Source organism: Amyelois transitella, chromosome 30 (genome assembly GCF_032362555.1).
Source record: "Amyelois transitella isolate CPQ chromosome 30, ilAmyTran1.1, whole genome shotgun sequence".
NCBI lineage: Eukaryota > Metazoa > Arthropoda > Insecta > Lepidoptera > Pyralidae > Amyelois > Amyelois transitella.
Window position 1 is genome coordinate 1,902,505 of NC_083533.1, and position 24,488 is coordinate 1,926,992.

The following is a 24,488-nucleotide window of genomic DNA, read 5'->3' on the forward strand; positions in this document are numbered from 1 at the left end:
ATGATAGAATTGAGATTCAAATAGTGACAGGTCGCTAGCCCATCGCCTAATAGAGGAATCACAAGCTTATAAGCCTATCCCTTAGTCGCCTTTTACGACATCCATGGGAACGAGATGTAGTGGTCCTATTCTTTTTTTTTTATTGGTGCCGGGAACCACACGGCATTTACTTACATACATACATAGAATCTCAATTACATCATAAAGCCATACACAGCTGAACGTGACCTTTCAAGATTATTAAGACTGTTCGCTCTGTCTATGTAGACGTGACTATATGACGCCATTTGCTTTTAGCCTTATTTAGTATAGTATATGTTTTGTATAAGTTTGTAGTATATATATTATAGTAATTATTACATACACAACTCAACCCAACCAATAAAGGTAAAGACAAAAGTAAGACTGTAAGATAATGATATTAGCATTAAGTCCAACTATTGTTTACTTTTTTCAAATTTAATTGTCACAATAAAGAATAAATAAACAAATAAACAAAACAATAATCAAAATAAAAAAAAAAAACACAATAAGAAGAAGGCTACAATACCTGTGAACAGGCTGGTGGCGGGTTTGGCGTGACGCCGCGCCGTGCAGACGAGCAAAAGCCACGGCGGGAACAGGTGCTGGTTGCGGGACAGGAGTACCGACACGCTGCCGCACGAGTCTCCGTCCGGGACCGCTGAGGATAAGATAATAAGGATCATCATTAACGTACACACATAAATGTTGTATAGAACTTTGTGTACATAAATAAATAAATGCAAACGGCATTAAGTCCGCACTTTTGTACATTTTTTTTTGTGTGCAATAACGTTTGAAATAAATAAATTCATACACACATTCATACATACATACACACGTAGGTACTTGCATACACCCATCCATACATACATACATACACACGTACTTGCATACACCCATCCATACATACATACATACACACGTACATGCGTACACCCATCCATACATACATACATACACACACACATACATACAATCACGTCACTTTCCCGGAGTGGTAGTTAGAAAATAGATCTTTCCGCTTGCCACGATCTCCGCATATAACTGTATGATATTAACATCTATAGAAAATATAAGTTTCTTCTTCCTCCTGGCTTTAGTCCCGGTTGCATCCTCATCACTCTGGAGAGGAGCCCGGGGTGTGCCTTTGACCATGGATCCTAGATTTTTATGGATGAGTCAGATTTTTACACGCTTTGTTTAGGTTCCCCTGCAAAGGTTGCGGAGCTCAGACGGGAGTCGCTTCGCGTAAAAACCTGACTCACCCAATCCAGGATCCATGGTCAAAAGCACACCCCGGGCTCCTCTCCAGAGTGATGAGGATGCGACCGGGACTAAAGCCAGGAGGAAGAAGAAACTTATAGTTTCTACAGTTGTTAATATCATACAGTGCCCGAAACCGACGAGCTTGCACGAAAAGAGTTATATTTTCTACCTACCACTCCGGGAAAGAGACGTGATTGTATGTATATATTTATGTGTGTATGTATGTAAAGCCAAGAAAGAAGAAATATCAAACATTTAACACTCACCATTGCCACCTTCATCGATGCCGTCGACCAACAGAAACAAACACTGCTTAGGCGGGTCTATCTCCAACAGGGGAAACAGCAACGCTTTCTTGAAACATTCCTCTGGATTCTTCTCCAAATTGTGAGGCAGCAACGCCTGTTGTATCTCCGGCTCCGACAACAACTTATCATAATACGCGTTAGCAATGACAGTGCGAGAACTTATTGGCAAACTGGGTATCGGCGGGGGTACATCGTCATTCTGCGAACGTTTCTTCTCCAAAAGCACTTCCAATTCGTGATTCTCTGTCAGAGGAATGGAATTGACCACGTTCTGATATTCCGGTGTCTCGTTTTTGTCACACTTTTTCGGTGAATTCTCGTTTGAACGCAACTCGCTTTTGTTCGGATATTTGAAGTTGGCGACCGGTATGCGAGATTTCGGGGGGCTATTATCGACTTTTCTGTCGTCGTCTTTGTGTTCGGTCGACAGGCTTTTTTGTAGAACGGCCGGTTTCTTCTCGTTCAGAGGCTCGGAGCTCTGACGCAGGAGTCGCGAGTTGCGCAACTCTTTGGATTGCCGCTGTGAAATGTTGCGCAGGAATAGATTTTCGTGGTTCTCGTACAGGCGCATGTCTTTGTCGTCCGACACGAACGGATTGGTCGGCTTGACGCTCGCCCGCGGCAGGATTTCCGGCAACTGTGGTGGGAAAAGAAATTGGCGTTATTCGATTAACTTTTCAGTATATTACTATTAAGTAGTACTTAAATATTACTATCACTTATTATTCAAGGCATATAAATACGAGGATTATTTATTATAGTTTATATTGATTAACAGGTTATGACAAAATAATAATCAAGTATTAAGACAAAAAAAAAGGCGACTTAGGGATCGGCCAATAAATTCTTCTTTTAGGCAATGGACAAGCAACCTGCCACTATCTGAATCTCAATTCCATCTTTAAACAATACAGCTGAATTTGGGAACTTCATTTGCTTCGCTTGCTCAGTCTATGTCTATGGTGAGTCATAGACAATACTCACATCATCAGCGCGGCTGAGCGACGCGTCTCCGACCATAGAGTCCAGATACGCTTCCCTCTCGTGAATGCGGTCTATGGTGCGTTGTCTACGGCCGCTGCCGGCGCCTTCCTCCTCGTCAGTGCGTTGGTCTGAAAACAAAAACAAGTTTAACAGAATAACATTGCTCGAAAAAATAAATGTTTAAATTTTGGAACTAGCTAAAAATTGTTTTTACCGTTCACCTAGTTATTTCCAAAAATTCTCTTGTAGAAAAAAAAAAGACATTACCTGATTCAATTACAGAAGTTTTAGATGTGTACAATATATACGGGACAAATCACACAGATTGCGTTAGCCTCGAAGTAAGTTCGAGACTTGTGTTACGAGATACTAACTCAACGATACTATATTTTATAATAAATACTTATACAGATAAACATCCAAGACCCAGGCCAATTAGAAAAAGTTCTTTTCTCATCATGCCCTGCCCGGGATTCGAACCGAGGACCTCCGATGTCACAGACAAGCGTACTACCGCTGCGCCACAGAGGCCGTCAATTTTTTTTAGTCAGTATTAGTAATACTTCATTCCCATTCATTCAATATTACTTGAGATGGAAATAACTACTTGTACTTGTGGTTACTGTTACAACTTATAATTTACCTTGTCCCAAATTTCGTATAGAAATCAATCCAGTACTTTTATTTTCAAACAAGAGTACAAATCTTTTCTTATATTTTATTAGATTTTAATCGGGCAATTATTCTATAACTGCGATTTTGGTCGAGATCTCTTAGGCAAGTTAATACATACATACATACATAAAATCACACCTCTTTCCCGGAGGGGTAGGCAGAGACTACCTCTTCCCTTTCCCTCCACACTCTCCTTGTAGGTATATCTGCTTAGTCAACCTAGGCAAGTTCATCATTGTCAGAATCGGATTTGTTACATCTAAAATTAAAGTGCCGTGTGGTTCCCGGCACCAATACAAAAAAGAATAGGACCACTCCATCTCTTTCCCATGGATGTCGTAAAAGGCGACTAAGGGATAGGCTTACGAAACTTGTCACTATTCGAATCTCAATTCTATCTTAAAGCCAAATAGCTGAACGTGGCCTATCAGTCCGCTCAGGACTGTTGGCTCTGTCTACACCGCAAGGGATATAGACGTGATTATATGTATGTAAAATTAAACAAATTACCTTCGCTATCGGCCAGCAGAGGTTTGGAACTCTCCTCCGCGTCGTCTGCCAGTCCTTGGAACCGGTTCACCAGACGTTCTTCTTCTGAATCCCTCCTGAGGAAACAATAAGAATTTCAATGTTTTCAACATATACGGAGGAAAAGGCGACTAAGGAATAAACTTCAAAATTAAAATTTTTTATTCATTATATGATACAAATTTTGAATTTTATCCCTTAGTCGCCTTTTCCTCCGTATATGTTGGATAGGCTTATAAACTTGGGATTCTTCTTATAGGCGACAGGTTAGCAACCAGTCACTATTTGAATCTCAATCTCAAAGCCAAACAGCTGAACGCGGCCCGTCAGTCTATCAAGACTGCTGCCCCCTGTCTACACCGCAAGGGATTTAGACGTGATTATTGGGATGGACAGACAGAAGTCTCTAGTATACAGCCACTCAGTCTTTCAAGACTGCTACCCCCTGTCTACACCGCAAGGGATTTAGACGTGATTATTGGGATGGACAGACAGAAGTCTCTAGTATACAGCCACTCAGTCTTTCAAGACTGCTACCCCCTGTCTACACCGCAAGGGATTTAGACGTGATTATTAGGATGGACAGACAGAAGTCTCTAGTATACAGCCACTCAGTCTTTCAAGACTGCTACCCCCTGTCTACACCGCAAGGGATTTAGACGTGATTATTAGGATGGACAGACAGAAGTCTCTAGTATACAGCCACTCAGTCTTTCAAGACTGCTACCCCCTGTCTACCCCGCAAGGGATTTAGACGTGATTATTAGGATGGACAGACAGAAGTCTCCAGTATACAGCCACTCAGTCTTTCAAGACTGCTGCCCCCTGTCTTCCCCGCAAGGGATTTAGACGTGATTATTAGGATGGACAGACAGAAGACTCCAGTATACAGCCACTAACCTCTCTGCTTGCGGGCTAGCGTGCTGTCTCTCGCTGTCGTTCCTGGCGCGTCGCGACGAGTGACTGAGTATTTGCATTGCTAATGAACGAATGAACTCGCTGGGCCGGAGGCTGCTCTCGTTTTGAGTCTGCAACATACATACATATATATGGTCACGTCTATATCCCTTGCGGGGTAGACGGAGCCTGTAACATGTCTCTGTGAACTTGGATTAATTATGATTCGTGTCATTAGAATGAGACAGCAATAAAATAAAGTGTGTCATCATCGAGTCAAACAGGTGAACGTGGCCCATCAGTGTTTTCAAGACTGTTGACTTTGTTTACCGAGCAAGGGATATAGACGTGATTATATGTATGTAATGTCTCTTTCTAGTTGGATTAATATAAAAAAGATGGAAATGATTTTTTTCTCCGTAAACTTACACGTATCTCATTCTAATTGGTGTATTTAGAAAGAGGTAAAAAAATAATCATACGAGAACCTGTTGGGCTATGGGCCAGGAACCTGTTTTTTTTTTTTCAAAATCCGGGATTAGGTATATTTTTGGAAGTGTGTATATACATATATATATTATATGTAAAAAAAAATCCATTTTTTTTCGATCAGACGGTTTCACAAGTTATTTTTTACAATATAATTATTACTATCTACCTGCAGGAAATGTCTCGCCAGAAGTCTCCTGTTCAGTGCGCGCTGCTGTCTCGCTTGTGGCCCCGTCCCGGGTTCGCTCAGCTCTTGACACAGCGCCGTTTTCCCGCTACCCGCGTCGCCTGTGACCGATACAAAATAACTTTAATTAAATCTCTTTATTATTACACTAGCTGTTTGCGCCAATTACATATCTGTGCGCAATTTCCATAGGTAGTAAAAAAAAAAAGAAGAAAACATCTTCCCGCCTTTTTTTTGAACGTTTTTCCGAATACACATCTTTTTATCGAGTCCAGAGTTTTATTTCGTCAAAAATCATAAATCAGGACTAGTTGTCCTCATCACTAGCTGTGCCCGCGACTTCGTCCGCACGGAATAGTTATTTTGGGTATAATTGAAGCCGTCAAGGATGAATAATATACCCCGTTTTTTTTTTTTACATTTTCCATTATTTCTTCGCTGCTTATAGTTGCAGCGTGATGTTATATAGCCTAAAGTCTTCCTCTATAAATAGTCTATTCAACCACAAGAATTTTTCAATTCGAACCAGTAGTTCCTGAGATTAGCGCGTTCAAACAAACAAAAAAACTTTTCAGCTTTATAATATTAGTATAGATTAACATATCAAGTTTTAATCCCTTACGGGGTAGACAGGACCATCATTCTCGGAAGACTGAAAGGCCTATTTCCTAGTTGTTCCATGTACATACATTTATACCTACATAAAATCTCGCCGCTTTTCCGGAGGGGTAGGCAGGGACTGCATCTTTCTTTTGCCTGGGTATTCCAATACAATATAGTATTAAAATAAAAACTTTCCAATCTATTACTATGACTTAATTACAGAAAAATGTATTTGATTAAAATCGGTTCAGTAGTTTATCTGCCCCAGACTGTATTGAAATGACCGTCAAAATAATCGTGATATCTATTTCTTGAGGTCATGACAAACAGGAGACCCAGGTACCAAGATAAACTGAGAATGGACTTCCTACCTTAAATCTTAAATCAAAATAGGGACTGTACCGTGTGGTTTCCGGCACTTCATAATAGGCGACTAAGGGAAAAGCGAATAAACTTGGGTTTCTTCTTGTAGGCGATTAGCTGACTCTCAATTCCATCATATGTAATAAAGCATACCTAAACATGTCCTTATAGCCTTATGCTTATAGGTTCTGTGTACCCCGTAAGGTACAAGGACGTGATATGAGTACATACTAGAGTATATATCTATCAAAATCAAGCTTTCAAAATGATAAAAAATGTTTTAAAATTCACGCGAAGCCTACCGCTTAGTCGCCTTTTACGATATCCATGGGAAAGAGACGGAATGGTCTTGTTCTTTTTTATATTGGCGCCGGGAACCACACGGCACATATATCATACAAATATGAGTAGGATATAAAATTCACGCGAAAACGGAATTGCCGACAAACTCAATCAATCAACAAATTTAACAAATACAAAAATTTTCATCAGACAAACTTAATATACACGTAATAATTATCAAAAAATCCACAATAAGATAGCAGAGGGCATATTTACCGACCTCGTTTAAGATAGTATGACAAATATAATACGAATATAATTAGTTGCGAGATCAGTTGTTGTCATAAACGCGAACAAAGCGACCGTTTTATAATAAAATAGTTTGTATTGTTATTAAAAAATGTCTCAAAAAGTGACAAAAACTATTGTTTCTACGATCAAGACTTATAGACCGGTTGGTCCGTACAGGTTTGTATTGACATATAACATACATACATATAATCACGTCTATACCTATCCCTTGCGGGGTAGACAGAGCCAACAGTCTTGTAAAGACTGATAGGCCACGTTTAGCTATTTGGCTTTAAGATAAAATTGAGATTCAAATAGTGACAGGTTGCTAGCCCATCGCCTAAAAAAGAATCTCAAGTATGTAAGCCTATCCCTTAGTCGCCTTTTACGACATCCATGGGAAAGAGATGAAGTGGTCCCATTCTTTTTTGTATTGGTGCCGGGAACCACACGGCATTGACGTATAAATATAACAGAAATATCTTTAGACCGACGAGCGTTGGTTGGCGAGTCGGTGAGGTGCCCGGTTAAAATGAGGGATGCGGAGAAAGGCACGGGTTCAAATCCCACTATCGAGATGTGCCATGACTATTTTCGAAGTTATATATATATATATATATATTTTTTATTCATTATATTAGATAGGAATATATGTATTAATTTATGTAAATGGATTTTAGCCTACCTGTATCAACTACTTAGTTATAATGCAAACGAGAAAGCCGCAGATAGTAAATTAGTTTGTTTTGTTACAATTACATTATCACAGTTCATCTAGTTAGTCAAAGGTCTTGTAAGGACATAAGACTTTTTTCAACACGTTTGGTTTAATTTTTATCCAGAAAAATAATCTAATGCCAATTGGAATAAAGGCCTGTGGCGATATCACTAAATGTCACACAAAAACTGTCAATCATAGCGAAGAAATTTACGCGCTCAGCCAATATCAGCGAAGAATCTAAATCGCGATTACAAAGATTTCACGGATTGGAGCATAAATACAACCTCCTCCTTTCGGTACAAGCCTATTAAATGCGAACCAAAACTAAACATAATTCCTATTCTATGTTCCAGCCAAGCGGTCTTAGCAGACAGAACCCTTTACGTCTCCGGGGTTCTAGGGCTGGACACGACCTCCAAACTCGTCCAGGGTGCGGGTGCTCAGACCAGACAGGCCCTGGACAACCTGAGGCACATCCTGGAGGCAGGAGGGGCGTCGCTGGAGTCATGTGTCAAGACCACCATACTATTGGCGAATTTGGATGACTTTGCTGAAGTCAACAAAATTTATGGAGAATGTACGTTTATAAGTCATGTTTGGTCAGTTTCGGCCATGTTGAACGGATGAATAAAAACTGTCCTTAGGAAATATATAAACATACATGGTTGGAAGTGGAAGGTCAAGGCAAACCTACCTTTGAAATTTGGGGACAGTTTATAAGACTATCCCTTAGTCGCCTTGTACGACATCCATGGTAAAGAGATGGAATGGTCCTATTCTTATTTTTTATATTGACATAGACGTGTTTAATGTATGTATGCATTAGCATTTCTGCATTAAACTTCACACAAAACCACACTTCTTCAACAAAACTAAATATTGGTCCTTCGAGCCGGATTGGCAAAGAGTTTGCGTTTACTTTATTTTTCTTACAGATTTCACCAAGAACTACCCGGCGCGTGCTACGTATCAGGTGGCGAGGCTGCCGTTAGGTGCAGCCATCGAGATTGAAGCCGTTGCCCTTAGCGGGGACCTTGTTATCAACGAATCTACCAGCGCGCGCGTTTAATACAATAAAATAAATTACAACTCAAATTAATTTTTATTGCACACGACTTTGTGCAAAATTTCAAAAGTCATTTACCGTTGCCGTGGACATAACGAGAAAATCCTTTTTAAGTGCAGTATATATGATGTAAGTGGGTCCACAAGTTTTGGTTTGAAATTAATTCGCTCAAAAGGACTAGTATAAGTGTAACCCCAGCTAACTTATCCGGTATAAGCGTGCCACAGGTCTAGCTCACTGGTTGCTGCTCTTAACAGTGTGCAATCTTCTGGAAGGGTCATTCTCTGCAGTAAATTCCCCAAAAACCTAATAAACCTACGTGAGTTAATCTAACCAGTATAAATGTAACCCCAGATTACTTACCCAGTATAAGCGTGCCACAGATCTTGCCCGCTGGTCAGTGTTCCAAGCAGTAATCTTTCTTCTGGAAGGCCCATTTTCTTCACTTAAGACCTAATAAACTTACGCTAGCGAATCTAACCAGTATAAATGTAACCCCAGCTTACTTACCCAGTATAAGCGTGCCACAGGTCTTGCTCGCTGGTCGTTGTTCCAAGCAGTGAGCTATCTTCTGGAAGGCCCATTCCCTGCAGTAGAATCTACGTTTATCCGTTGATATGCTCTCAGTGACGCGGTGAGACGAAGTGGACTTCCTGACTCGAGACTCCCTTTCGGCTCTGGGAGCTTGAGGGCTTAGAGGTGTGCCTGGAATGAAATTATTTTATACTAGAGGCCGCCCGCGACTTCGTCCGCATGGAAACCCCATCAAACACGCGGGAACTCCGGGATAAAAAGGAAGCCCATATGTTATTCTGGGTCTTCAGCTACCTACATACCAAATTTCATCGTAATCCGTTCAGTAGTTTTTGCGTGAAAGAGTAACAAACATCCATACTGACATCCTGACATACTCACAATCTTTCGCATTAATAATATTGGCTGGATCAATAAATTGGCAGTACTCGCCAGAAACCGGTATGTTCTAAAGCGCATATTCCGCTTGGAAATATTTAGATATCCCCAATGGTTCTTCAGTAAGTAATTCACAATTTTGAAATAGAATAGGTAGTTGCTAAGTTGTTAAAAAAGAAATCAAAAGTCTCATCTTTAGTCCATATATGTATATATGCAGGTTTGTACCAATTTTCAGCTCTATGCAAATTATTGCAAGGGTAGCCCTATTTTTTGGTCTATTTTGAGTGGACTACTTGTAGTCTGCCGGCGTAAGAAAACAGTATGAAATACTTTTAGAGAACTTGTTGGAGTCAAGAAAGGGAGTGTTGCTGAAGGCAGGAAGACCAGCGCAACCTTCCCGTAATACATACATATGGTCACGTCTATATCCCTTGCGGGGTAGACAGAGCTAACAGTCTTGAAAAGACTGAATGGCCACGTTCAGCTATTTGGCTTAATGATAAAATTGAGATTCAAATAACCTTCCAGTAATTCGCTTTGTATAACCTGCACTCCGTACAACCATTCATTGATAGTGGGACTCTCAATCTATCAAGAATCTAAGAAGCTCACCATCATTCTGATAGTTCTCCCTGTCTCGCTCCCGCTCCCGCCGATGCTCCCTCGTGCCGTCCCGCTCCGGGAACCCCCGATGACGCTCAGTAGGAGTCCGCTCGTGGGTGCGAGACGCCACTGCGTCGTTCAGTGGTAGAGATCTGAAAGTTGTGACGGAGTTTTCAGTAAGTATTTTAATTGCGCTGACTTTTATCCCTTGAAATGAAATGAAATGAAATATTCTTTATTTACTTGAAACATGGTACAAATTGGTGTTAGACTAAATATGTGATCTTACATGTTCCGCCAGAAGTATGGCATGTAAATATTGTTTTGTAATAAACCTTAGTTGGTCTTAAGGCAAACACTTTCTTTTATTGCCCAATCAGACTAGCTGACAATATTGACATACATACAGATACTCACGTCTATATCACTTGTGGGGTGGACAAGGCGAAGAGTTTTAATAAAACTGAAAGGCCACGTTCAACTGTATGGCATCAAGATGTAATAGTGACAGGTTGCTAGCCCATCGCCTACAAGAAGAATCCCAAGTCGCTTTTTACAACATCCATGTGTTTGCAATAATGACGATACGATAAAAGCAAAAACTACGTACATGGCGATAAATGACGCCGCTTCTTATTATAACGCCCAAAGTGTCATATCTAAAAGCAATATTTTGGACAAAAACTTAAAATTAGACGTGTGGTCCAAAATACAAGTTACAGTCTTGTTGCAAACTTAAGCCTTCATTGGACACGTACGTATGTGAAATTAAAAAAAAGAAGCTCACCTCAGATTAACTCTATGCTCCGCCTGCCTCACCGCGGAATGTCTATTCTGTTGTTGCCTCATGCTGACCTGATTCTGCCTCAAATACGCCTCTACCTTCCCCTCGGTCGTGTCATTATTCTTATTCTGGGTCCTCCTCGACTTAGTCTCGTCACGAGACCTCCTTGACTCTTTCTTTTCTACCCTCTCCATCTTGTCTAAGGCGTTCGACATTTGAAAGTTGCCGCCATTGTTGAAATTCAACGGATCGAAGTCAGTTCGCGCCAAATTCTGCGCGCGTGTAGACGCTTTCGAATTCTTCGCGCGGTATTGCGATTTTGGTACTATCTGACTATATATAGGGATATCATTCGACATCTTAAACTAGCTTTGGTTAGAAAAAATATGTTTTTTTAGAGGTAGTGTTACCTTTTTTCTTTTTTATGACTTTGGCTTTAGATTAATTGACACTAAGACTACAGGAACCCGGGTATTTTTATAGGCCTTATATATATTATACGTATGCTGCGTTGAATTATCACAAAATTTGTAAGATTCACGTCATTTTATCATCTGCACATGACGAAACTTTTACATTTTAATGTTCATCTTTTTCTTTCGGTTGATACCATGGCTGCATGCGATATCTGCAACAAGAAAAAAGAAACTTAATATTGTCTCATTGATTCATAATTTTCTCTATATTTACTGTTGCAGTAAATGATACCATTACAGATCTTGAAGGAGAAGATGTAAAAAGGCATGATGTCAAACACACCTAGATGCATACATACATAGTATCATCGCAGCCATTTTCCTTTACACACTGTATACTAAAAAAAACACCCTGTATGCAAAAAAAAAACATCCTGTATAGGCTTTCAGGGAGCCTCAATGCCCTTTCAATCTTTCGCCGGCTTCCCAAAGAGCAATCCATCAACAGTTTTTGTATAAACTTTTGAAAGATCAAAGCGGAATTCCGCTAACTAGGTATATGTGATACATGGATGTTGTAAAAGGCGACTCAGGGATAGGCTTATAAACATGGGTATTTTTTTTGGACAACAGGCTATCAATCTGTCACTATTTGAATCTCAATTCTATCATTAAGCCAAATAGCTAAACGTGTCCATTCAGTCTTTTCAAGACGTATATAGACCATATGTATGTTTGTATGTATGTATGTATATGTGATACACTTTTACTATATCAGCAACGTAAACCTGGATTGAGAACAACTTTTGGGTAAAGAACCTATGAGAGAATCTATACTAATATTATAAAGCTGAAGAGTTTGTTTGTTTGTTTGAACGCGCTAATCTCAGGAACTACTGGTTCGAATTGAAAAATTCTTTTTGTGTTGAATAGACCATTCATCAAGGAAGGCTTTAGGCTATATAACATCACGCTGCAACTTTTAGGAGAGAAGATATAATTGAAAATGTGAAAAAAAAAAACGAGGAAAATTATTAATTATAAAATTATTAATGATGCCCGAAATAACTATTCCACGCGGACGAAGTCGCGGGCGCAGCTAGTTATGTAAAAACTTTTGTATTCGCGAGTCTTATTTGGGCTACCCAATCCTGCGTCATCATATTCTTCTGTGAAAAACCATCGCTATCCCGTTTCACGTCATAGTAAAAAGCGAAATGGCGATAGTTTTTCGCGCGATAAAAAAAGGTTGGAACCACCTGGGCTCCACTCCAGGGGGGGTGATAAATGGGGGGAAAAGATCCTAGTTGCGTTACGAAATCACTTTGAAATCACCAATACGATACTTTTGTAAAAAACGAACCGCCTACAATCAATATCCTTCTTATTTGAAGTCGGTTAAATTTTTAAAAACAGTTTCCTGAAAACCGCATCAAAATCTGTTCAGCGAAAACGCGAGATAATCGCGGACAAACAAAGCCACATACATACATACATGCAGGTTAAACTGAGAACCGCCTATTTTTGAAAGCGGTTAAATAGGTACCTACCTAAATAACTAAACTCAAATAGGTACCTACGCACTTTTTAAATTGACTCCTCTAGGACTTCCTCCAATTGTGCGTAAGGAGGAAATCCATTTAAGTTTCTAGTTCAATTTTTTCGTTCAATTTTATTATCTAAAGCGTGGACAATAAAGTTCTTTTGAAACACTTGGGAATGCTTATAATACTTTTGGTACTGTTTCACTGTTGTCCTTCTAGTTAAATTTATGAATTCAAGTTACTTGTTACTATACATACATACATAAATATGGTCACGTTTATATCCTTTGTGGGGTAGATAGAGCCAACAGCCTTGAACAGACTGACACGCCACGTTCAGCTATTTGGATAAATGTTAGAATTAAGATTCAAATAGTGACAGGATGCTAGCCCATCGCCTAAAAAGATTCCCAATTTTGTAAGCCTATCCTTAGTCGCTTGTTACGACATCCATGAGAAAGAGATGGAGTGGTCCCATTCTTTTTTGTATTGGTGCCGGGAACCACACGGCACAAAGAATGATATTCAAATAGTGACAGATTGCTTAGTCCAAAGCCTAAAAGAAGATACTCCAGTAAAATATAATAGGTACAATTATTATGCATACAGCTATTTAAATATATCCCTAGGTACTCCCGACATCCGACGGGTTAAAAATTGAACAAGCAGATGACGTCACTAATTTAATATTCACCGAGTGCTCAGCGGCGTGGTAGAGTTAAATTTTTAACCTCCGTCATAAAATGGAGGTGTTATAATTTCTGGAGATTTCAAGATATCATAATTTCAACGCTTCAATTTTCATCAAAGCGACAAAATTATGTTACATGGGTTTCAGATACCGATTTACTGGTGCTACAAGCTTTTATGGACTATCCATCCATATGATAACGTCTATATCCCTTGCGGGGTAAACAGAGCCGAGCAGTCTTGCAAGACTGATGGGCCACGATCAACTGATAGGCTTACGATACAATTGAGATTCAAATAGTGACAGGTTGCTAGCCCATCGCCTAAAAGAAGAATCCCAATTTTATACGCCTAACCCTTAATCGCCTTTATCGATATCCATAGTATAGAGATGGAGTGGAGTCATTCTTTTTATATTAATGCCAGGAACCGCACGGCACAATTATGGACATTAACATGATAAAATCCACCGGTTTCACTCGGATCACTGTGTGTGGGCAGGGTCCATACTTGTCATCAGTGGGTCTCACTCCCCTAAGGTCGATCACGCCTACACGAGAAAGTGCAAGGTTGGTATCAGCTGTTGTATCGCCCGTCATAGGGCTGTCAAACGTTTTATTTTCTAGTTTAAATTTTGATAAACTCAAGTACTAGTGATGATATTATAATTCTCTACAGAAAATTCGCTTAAGGGCGTTTGGCCAACAAACAGTTGAAAGACAATGACAATCAATTACATAAAAAAATATAATCACGTCTATATCCCTTGCGGGGGAGACAGAGCCAACAGTCTTGAAAAGACTGATAGGCCAGGTTCAGCATAATCATAGACTGGAGATTCATATAGTGTAATGTTGCTAGCCCATCGCCTAAAAGCAGAATCCCAAGTTTATATGCTTATCCCTTAGTCGCCTTTTACGACACTAATTAGGTACGTCATGACCATTCGCCAGTTAGTCTCTAATTATTGTCGGAAAAGACGACTTATAATACCTAATAATGGAAGAGCTTGATTGAAGAAAATTATGAATGTGGATGGATGAATGATGAACGAGTGATCGTGGCAAGTGGAAATATTTAGTGTCTGCCTACCCTCCACTGTAATACATACATACATACATAAAATCACGCCTCTTTCCCGAAGGGGTAGGCAGAGACTACCTCTTTCCACTTGCCACGATCTCCGCACACTTTCTTCGCTTCGTCCACATTCATAACTCTCTTCATGCAAGCTCGGCGGTTTCGGGTACTTTTGACCTGACCCTTTACCAGGACGTCCTTAATTTGATCAAGATACGTTCGTCTAGGTCTTCCCACTCCACTATTGTTACACTCCACTGTAATATATGTATGAAATGCTTAAAAACTATAGCAGCGACAACCCTATACACACACAAGCGCCTACGCTCAGAACTTGGAAAGGTTTAAAAGATTACCACGGACAAGTCTGTCTAAATATAACACGAGCAGATTACCAACCACCGCTTCCCGGTTACTCCACATTCTGATACAAAACAGAATTTATTAGGGAAAACGTAAATACATATTTCACGGCTCTACCCTTTACGGGGTAGACAATGAGAACAGTAAAAGACTCGGACGGCCATGTTGAGTTTTAAACTTGGGATCTTCGATCATTGGGATTCTTCTTATATACAAAGATACATACATATAATCACGTCTATATCCTTTGCAGGGTAGACAAGAGATGACAGAAAAAGTGAAAATAAGACAAAATGTTGTATTTTATCAATAGACATACTTACATACATATGTATAGTCACGTCTATATCCATTACGGGGTAGACAGAGCCAACAATCTTGAAAAGACTGATAGGCCACGTTTAGCTGTTTGGCTAAATTATAGAATTGAGATTCAAACAGTGACAGGTTGCTAGCCCATCGCCTAAAAAAAAATCTCAATCAATCGACATTTGTCAAAAACCTTGCCGGTCACCCTCTGCTTACGAAATGAGCCTCCTAGTTACCAAGTTGAAGCTATTTTTTATATATTTCTTCACTGGCTTTGTGCTGAATTTATAAACTGCAATGGTTTTAAATTGAATAGGCCGAGTGGCTATGCGAGCTGCTTTAAAAAAAAGCGCGGGAAATGAGCCCGCATGTCCGCCATAATGGAATCGAGGCCCCTCTCACTCTTTCATTTTGAATGCATTTCAAAAATCATCTTTTTGTTATGTCTGGTTGGGTTTTTTTTTAGTCTGCCATCGCAACGTATTGCATTTTCTGCTGTTCGCTACAAATAAAATTAAATAAATATATACGGGACAAATTACACAGATTGAGTTAGCCTCGAAGTAAGTTCGAAAGTTGTGTCGCGAGATACTAACTTAACGATACTATATTTTATAATAAAAACTTATATTGATAAATATCCAAGAAACAGGCCAATCAGAAAAAGTTCTTTTTTCATCATGCTCTGGCCGGGATTCGAACCCGGAACCTCCGGTGTCACAGACAAGCGTACTACCGCTGCGCCACAGAGGCCGTCAAAGCTTTTATACATACACTAGCAATACGCCCCGGCTAGATTTATAGGTATAAACCTCAGAAAATCCTCTTTCCAACATGTCAAACAGGAACAAAACCCATCCAAAACTTGCCAAGATTAGGGCATACATACAGACAGAGATAATGGGAGGGACTTCACAATATGTAGTGAAGTGATACATGAAACCATGATTCCTCCCGGAGGAGGTATCTACACAAATAGATCAAGAAACACTGTTTTATCGATTGATTGATTGATCGATCAACTCAACACTACCAATGATATGATTACGAGCATAGAGGTGGCATGACACATCTTTTGTTTCACAAAGAGTGCGCATTTCCATGTGAACCTTGAACCGTCAAAGTGAGAAAATGTAATTTTAACATGAAAACTTAAGAAAAAGTAACTGAATTTATATTTCTTGTGACACTTGCCCGTTTTCACCAACGATTCCTAAGTGTCACCTAAGCAGCATTTGATGGTAAGTAATAAATAAATATATATACGGGTCAAATTACACAGATTGAGTTAGTCTCGAAGAAAGTTCGAAATTATTAGTTATTTAAATACTGACCGATACAACGATACTATATTTTAAAATAAATAATGGCATGTTCCTTAGTCAATCACTTAACTTGGGTACTTGGGTTAAAGAGACGATGCCATAATTATAGAAATTCGCAAAACAATTGTTTATGCTTTCACAGCTAAACCACAGGTCCGATTTTGATGTTTTTGTAGATATATCATTCTAATCAAACACAGCCTTCTTTAATTTGGAAATTCCCACGTGGGCAAAACTCCGGTTAAAAGCTAATCAAGGAGAGTGTGGAGGGAAAGGTCGGAGTGGGAAGACCTAGACGAACGTATCTGGATCAAATTAAGGACGTCCTGATAAAGGGTCAGGTCAACAGTACCCGAAACCGCCGAGCTTGCATGAAGATCGTGGCAAGTGGAAAGAGGTAGTCTCTGCCTACCCCTCCGGGAAAGAGTCGTGATTTTATGTATGTATGTATGTAAAAGCTAATCATATATAACCATAGGCCGTATTCAGCTGTATGGTTTAATGATGGAATTGAGACTCTAATAGTGACAGATAACTAGCCCATCGCCTACAAAAAGAATCCCGAGTTTGTTAGCCTTTCCCTTAGCCGCCTCTTCAACATCCATGGTGAAGACACGGGGTGGTCTTATTCTTAAGTGCCGCAAACCACACGGCACTAAAAGCTAATCAAATAAGTGCATATAAACTAAAAAGATCTGTGACAAAAGTAATTCTCGCGTTGTTTCTCGAGTCAATGCGCACTCTATAACCTGATTGAGCACTCAATAATTACGTTATGAATAACTACCGCACATGTTTCCCATATGATGTGATCGTTTCTATAAATACAACCGCATCTTTATCGAAACGATATCTTATTCAACCGGCATAGGGTCGATATTTGAATTTAGATATAATTTAGATATAATTATTATACGCTCTGTATGTCGTAACGATAATGGTGGGTGTATAGCAAACAGGGATATCATAATGTAACCTCCATTCAAATATGTCTTTCATTGTAACGGACTTAACCCAGCATTTGTCTTCATAAGCCAGAAAGCAATAAATTCAGAATGGTGTCCAGTCTTGCCGTGCCGTGTGGTTCCCGGCACCAATACAAAAAAGAATAGGACCACTCCATCTCAGAGCCAATAGTCTTGAAAAGACTGAATGGCCACGTTCAGCTATTTGGCTGAATGATAGAATTGAGATTCAAATAGTGACAGGTTGCTAACCCATCGCCTAAAAGAGAATCCCAAGTTTGTAAGCCTATCCCTTAGTCGCCTTTTACGACATCCATGTGAAAGAGATGGAGTGGTCCTATTCTTTTTTGTATTGGTGCCGGGAACCACATGGTACTGCCGGGCTAGCAACCTGTCACTATTTAAATCTCAATTCCATCATTAAGTCGTGCGGCTAAACGTGACCTTACAATGTTTTCAAGACTGATATGGCTCTGCCTACCCCGTAAAGGAGAAAGATGTATGCATGTTTGCTAGTATCAAATTACTAAATATACTTACATTGATAGATAGAATACCCCTTATTGCACATAAATTATAACAAAAATAAGTTATCCTAAAACTTATGCTTAAGGTGATGTACAAAAGCTATATAAATATACTGATGACAATTATTAACGTTATTTATAGACTGTCAGAATTGACAGCTGTCAACATCTGTCAATACTGTCATAATCAAACGGTAATTTATCACTGCGATTGTTTCTTTTGATCGCTTTACCTAACGCTTATACCACTTCATCTATACTAATATTATAAAGCTGAAGAGTTTGTTTTGTTTGTTTGTTTGTTTGTTTGTTTAAACGCGCTAATCTCAGAAACTACTGAACCGATTTGAATAATTCTTTCACTGTTAGATAGTCTATTTATCGAGGAAGGCTATAGGCTACATTTTATCCCGGATTTCCTACGGGAAACGTCAACAATGCAGGTGAAAGTTGAATGAGTCGGCCATCTGCGAGCTTTCCACGCGAACGCTGCGCAAACCAACAATGATATAGTAAAACAATGTACTAAAGATGTGAAGTACTCATTTTTTGCCACAAAAAAGTCCGCGAGAGCATATATCTATCTCTTAAGGTTTACTTACAATAACCACTTTTATGTTCATTTTTTAAGATTATTTTTTCATTATAAACATAAGTTATTTTGAAACCAATTTTCTTTAATTCAGTATTAATCCTTATCCAAATAAATATGTTTATTACTTTCGGCTTTTCATGTAGACTAAAATTGCCATTTACAATTACAGTATATAAATCAGACGAATAGGTTTTGAGATATAGTCGTTATAAGCAATTTGCAGCGAAACATTTAATACGGCGAACCAGCGTTCTTTCTAATACGCGTGACCGCCTGACCGCCCCCCACCCCGCATCTTTCGATCGCCCTGCTCTATCCTACTTCCTACATATAGATAGGTATAATTCTACTTATAATACTTCCTTTGTATGTTTGTCAGTTTTTCCTCTTACCTACTTTTAAACTGAGGGCGAAAAACACACTCCTTCCTTTTTGGTGGTCGAGTAAAAGAATGCACAAAACAGCAAAGTGAAGAATAGCCGCGTAACAAAAGCACAGTACCCTAGATACAAAACAATAAGTCTTCATATATCGAAACATCGATGATAGCAACGCAAACACGACGGCTAAAAATACCGATGTACATATTTCGAAATATCGATTTCGATTCAGACAAACGTTGGTATCCGACATTCGGACAAATGAGAACTCCGCTTTTAGCGAGTGTTATCCAACGTAGTGTTGGGATTTAGTGTCGATTAAATGTGCCGATATTGCCACTGTACGTTCCTTCGTACTAATATTACAAATGCGAAAGTTTGTTAGATTGCGCGGATGTGTGTGCGTGTTTCTCTTTCACAGATAAACTACTAAACGGTTTTAATAAAATTAAGTACACGGGTAGAAATTTTAATTACCTGAAATAAAATATAAATCACTGTTTATCCCGAAATTTCCAAGGGAGCGAGCCTGGGGACGCTGTTAGTTATTCACATAAAAAGATTATTATTATACTTAAACAAACGTATAACAATTATGAAATCGTTTAAAGCAAAAAATGATTGCCTGCAATAGAGTCAAACGAACAGAGAGAGTTACGTGAACTCACTCGGAGAAAGGATCTCTGGCACGGCATTGTACCCCACTTGGCTATAATGAAGCACAGTGCGCAATACCAAGCATATAAGGCTTTCAACAAATTGCCAAAAGAAATTAAAACTACGCTGAAATTTGTAGAATTTAAGAAGAAATTAAAAGCGTTTCTATTAGATAAATCATTTTATTCCATAGACGACTATCTTTAGGTCTTGGTTTGGACTGTCCTCGGAATTATAATTCCTTTCTTTTTTATAATTGAATAATAATGTAGTGATATGTGTGATTTAATTAATGATTGACGTAATATTTGTTGATTTATGTATCTACTTGTATATTTTCGACACAAATGTATGTTTGTTGTGAATAAAGAAATTGAATTGAATTGATTTTACAAGCCAATGGGCTAGCAATCTGACACTTCACTATCTGAATCTCAATTCCAGACAAAACGAAACCTTTCAGTTTCCAAGACTGATGGCTCCGTCTACCACCCAAGGAAAAAAGACGTGATATTATCTATATAATGAATAGCTATAAATCATAAGAAGTAATAAAGGAAAACCTTTTACGTAGTATTGCGAAGAACCATCTATATTATTTAAAAAAATATAATGCATTATACTTTACTAATGTTTTGCCGTGTGACTTCCCACACTATCGAATAGAGCCACTCCATATTTTTGTCATCATAACGTCTTACAGCTCATCATAAAGCCCTACAGCTGAAAGTGGCTTTTCAGTATTTTTAAGACTGTTGGGTCTATCTACCTCTCAAGGGATATACATATATGTGAGTTGTTTTATCGATATCGATTCTAAACACGGTCACATCACTAGCCTTCCGATATCGGGAGCGTGTAGGAAGTCAGGAAACTGAATGCATCTACTGTATGTGCAAGTTTGAACACCACTGGAACAGGCTCGATGTAGGTCATTTTACTCGTCAAGAATTTTTATACTTCAGGTATTTGAATCATCAATACTTTTATATTACTTACTGGAAAACAGAACAACTGACTGGCAGACAACATAATGAAAATGCCGATAGGAGTAGGAAGCTCTAATTTGAAGTCTTAGAAGTATGTAAGTGCAAGTACCTTTATAATGCAACTTCGCCCGCGCGAATGGCGAATGCCAAACCAAAATGCTACGTACACGGGAACTATAGTTTTTACCGGAATGAAAGGTACCCTTTGTCCTTCTCCAGACTCTGAACTATATACACGCGAAATTTCAAGAAGATTGGAAAGAAAAATAACGCATAAAGAGATAACAAACAAAACAAACAAATAAACTTACATTCGCATTATTATGATGATATGCGAACGTCGACATACATAAATAACATTTTCATAAATCACTTAAAAGGGTATAAGAACCGTTTAACAGGAGCTTTTAGAAATAAACGCCAAAGGTCTATTAAGCCAAAACCTACAATACAACGAACGTCGGGTCGCCTAAGTATACGATACTTATGCAATGAAGCTCATTGATTGATATGCAACAGGAAACTACTTAATTGGCAATCGGAAGTACTTACCTACCATGTAGGTACAAGCTTAGAAGATAGAACAATGACATTGCCTGATCTAAAACGTGACGCAATCATTCACGTGGATGCAAACGCCATTATTACATATACATACATACATATAATCACGTCTATATCCCTTGCGGGGTAGACAGAGCCGACAGTCTTGAAGACTGAACGGCCACGTTCAGCTATTTGGCTTAATGATAGAATTGAGATTCAAATAGTGACAGGTTGCTAGCCCATCGCCTAAAAAAGAACACCAAGTTTGTAAGCCTTAGTCGCCTTTTACGACATTTATGGGAAAGAGATGGAGTGGTCCTGTTCTTTTTTGTATTGGTGCCGAGAACCACACGGCAAACGCCATTATTTTTTTAAGTTAATTCTCCACCACGGCAGCCTGGGAATCCTTTAAAATCAAAGCCCCGGTTCCTCTCCGTTGGACCATCAGCATTCACCAAGTTAAGTAGCTCGCTATGTGGCCTGTCAGTCTTTCGAGGTGGCTGGCTCTGTCTACCCCGCAAGGCATATAGACGTGATTATATGAATGAATGAATTACCATTGCCTTCTCACCGACAATAATAACAAAAAGTATTTAAAAAAAAAAACGCATAAAACTAAGCAAACTGTACCTATGAGGATTGTTTTTTTATTCAATCGTCGCAACGGAATTGAGAACTAACTTTTACCGCAAAGTTGGACTGGCCCAGATGCACTAGGCCGATAGTGTTGTGCAACTTTGTACGGTTTTAGAATTCCATAGCCCACTAGAGACTCACTAGAGAAAAAGTAATGTATTTTTAGTACTTGTATAGCGCCGTGTGGTTCCCGGCACCAATACAAAAAAGAATGGGACCACTCCATCTCTTTCCCATGGATGTCGTAAAAGGCGACTAAGGGATAGGCTTACATACTTGGGATTCTTCTTTTAGGCGATGGGCTAGCAACCTGTCACTATTTGAATCTCAATTCTATCTTAAAGCCAAATAGCTGAACGTGGCCTATCAGTCTTTACAAGACTGTTGGCTCTGTCTACCCCGCAAGGGATATATATACGTGATTATATGTATGTATGTTGTATAGCGCACTTTTTAAATTCTCGTACAGTGAGAAATCATACATCGAACGTCGGTGGTCCAATCGGTAAGGAGCTCGGTTAAAATGCGTGTGACGCAAAAAGGGCACACGGGTTCAAATCCCACCTCGGCCGTGTACCCTAATGACTATTTTCGAAGTTACATACATTAGTTTGATAACTAACCGACGCTCTTACCGTGAGGGAAAACATCGTGAGGCAACCTGCACATTCAGGAAACTGGATGTGTAATATAAGTGATCTAATACGGGTTAGGTTAACCTTAAAAAGTTTACGGAGGTCAGACGGGAATCGCTTCATGTAAAAACTACCCAATCCAAGATCCATGTGTGGTTCCCGGCACCAATACAAAAAAGAATAGGACCACTCCATCTCTTTCCCATGGATGTCGTAAAAGGCGACTAAGGGGTAGGCTTATAAACTTGGGATTCTGCTTTTAGGCGATGGGCTAGCAACCTGTCACTATTTAAATCCTATCTTAAAGCCAAATAGCTGAACGTGGCCTATCAGTCTTTAAAAGACTGTAGGCTCTGTCTACCCCGCAAGGGATATAGACGTGATTATATGTATGTATGTCCAAGATCCATGGCCAAAAGCATACCCCGGGCTCCTCTCTAGAGTGGTGAGGATGCAACCGGGACTAAAGCCAGGAGGAAGAAGCGTTCTCATCTTCAAGTAGGTCAGGATGCGACCGTAAGCACGATCCTGGAGTAGTTAGTCAGGTTTTCACACGAAGCGAATCCAGTCTGAGCTTCGCAACCTTTGCAGGCAAACTTCACATATCGACCGAGCCAGCGAAGCGAATAAGGTCTTCAAATAGTCTTCAAATAGTGACAGGTTGCTATCCCAAGAAGAATCCCGTTTATTAGCTTTTCCCTTGATAGATTTTACAATCAGCACGTGAAGAGAAGTAACTGGCAAACACACTATGTTTTTTCTTAACTACCAGACCAGCATGAAAGCTCTACCCTTACGGCCTAGACATAGTCAATTACCATAGGCTTCCTATGGTCTTAAGACACGAAGACTACATTTAGCTGGTACGAACAAAGAATACTAACTACTATACTATACTATTATACTTGCTACTACTTATATTATACTATAACAAAGAAAAATATTTTTCCACAACTTAAACCTATTCCTGTTTGCGAAACGAAACGTACTTAAATAAACAAAATCTCCTATGGGAACATCTGAAAGTTGGATAAAGTTAGTTCAGAATATGATATCAGGTAACCCCGGGGGGATGTCAGTCCATGTTTAGTGAGACAGGGCAGATCTCCTGTGGGATTTTCAGATTATTCCTAACTTTGTTACAGAATATTAAGATTCGCCTGGCTAAATAATATTCAAATAACGTTTGTAGGTAAGGCTTAAATTGGGATTATTCTTTTAGGCGACTGGCTAGCTACTGTCGCTAAATGAATCTGAATTTCACCATCAAAGTGGTCTTCGAGACTATTAGCTCCATCTACCCCATAAGTAATAAATATAAGGTGGGTAAAATAGATCTATTTTAGCATCAAACTCCAATATATATACTATGAATTATACCTTGTACGAAAATTTTACCACACTGACTACTATTATCCAGACCTTCTGATTCTTGTTAAGGTATTTAAGCTCTGTTTTTGCCGTAGACGATAAATATGTAATACGTTATACAAGTCAAAACTACAAAAAATACTTCCGTATCAATGACCAATCGATTGATCGTCACAATAAGGGTTGAAGTACAGTCAACGGCACATGAAACCAAGATGGACTTCTACGCCTTTGTAATAGATGCGAAATTGCAATAAAAGGGGGTTGTTTGTGCTGTATGTACCTATAAGAGCTGAAGCCCTAGACGCAGTCTGCGCGCACCCTAACTAAAATGAGGTTACAGATAAATGATTATCTAGAAGTGACTAAATATGAAGTGACTTATAATAAAATTCAAACTATTATTATAAATGCAAAAATCTGTGTGTTACATTTAGACAGCTAAATTGCAGGACTAATAACTAACTAATTTTA

At 39.2% G+C, this 24,488-nt stretch overlaps 2 protein-coding genes across 6 annotated transcripts in view; one reads left to right on the forward strand and one right to left on the reverse strand.

The window, feature by feature from the left end:
* LOC106142097 (ankyrin repeat domain-containing protein 50) overlaps nt 1-24,488 on the reverse strand; it is a 76,516-nt gene that overhangs the window by 46,101 nt on the left and 5,927 nt on the right. For all 5 annotated transcript variants that reach the window (XM_060952872.1, XM_060952869.1, XM_060952870.1 and 2 more), the window contains exons 2-10: nt 10,990-11,614; nt 10,212-10,354; nt 9,195-9,389; nt 5,341-5,459; nt 4,686-4,813; nt 3,768-3,862; nt 2,583-2,710; nt 1,557-2,235; nt 551-682 (exon numbers count right to left, since the gene is read on the reverse strand). In XM_060952872.1, the coding sequence (XP_060808855.1) occupies nt 551-682; nt 1,557-2,235; nt 2,583-2,710; nt 3,768-3,862; nt 4,686-4,813; nt 5,341-5,459; nt 9,195-9,389; nt 10,212-10,354; nt 10,990-11,345 (1,975 nt within the window). In that variant the 5' untranslated portion in view covers nt 11,346-11,614. The remainder of the gene's footprint in view (nt 1-550; nt 683-1,556; nt 2,236-2,582; nt 2,711-3,767; nt 3,863-4,685; nt 4,814-5,340; nt 5,460-9,194; nt 9,390-10,211; nt 10,355-10,989; nt 11,615-24,488) is intronic.
* Nucleotides 6,915-8,713, forward strand: LOC106142096 (rutC family protein C23G10.2). Its single transcript, XM_013343723.2, has 3 exons — nt 6,915-7,074; nt 7,972-8,195; nt 8,554-8,713. The coding sequence occupies exons 1-3, from the start codon at nt 7,007-7,009 to the stop codon at nt 8,685-8,687; spliced, it is 426 nt and encodes a 141-aa protein (XP_013199177.1). The 5' UTR covers nt 6,915-7,006; the 3' UTR covers nt 8,688-8,713.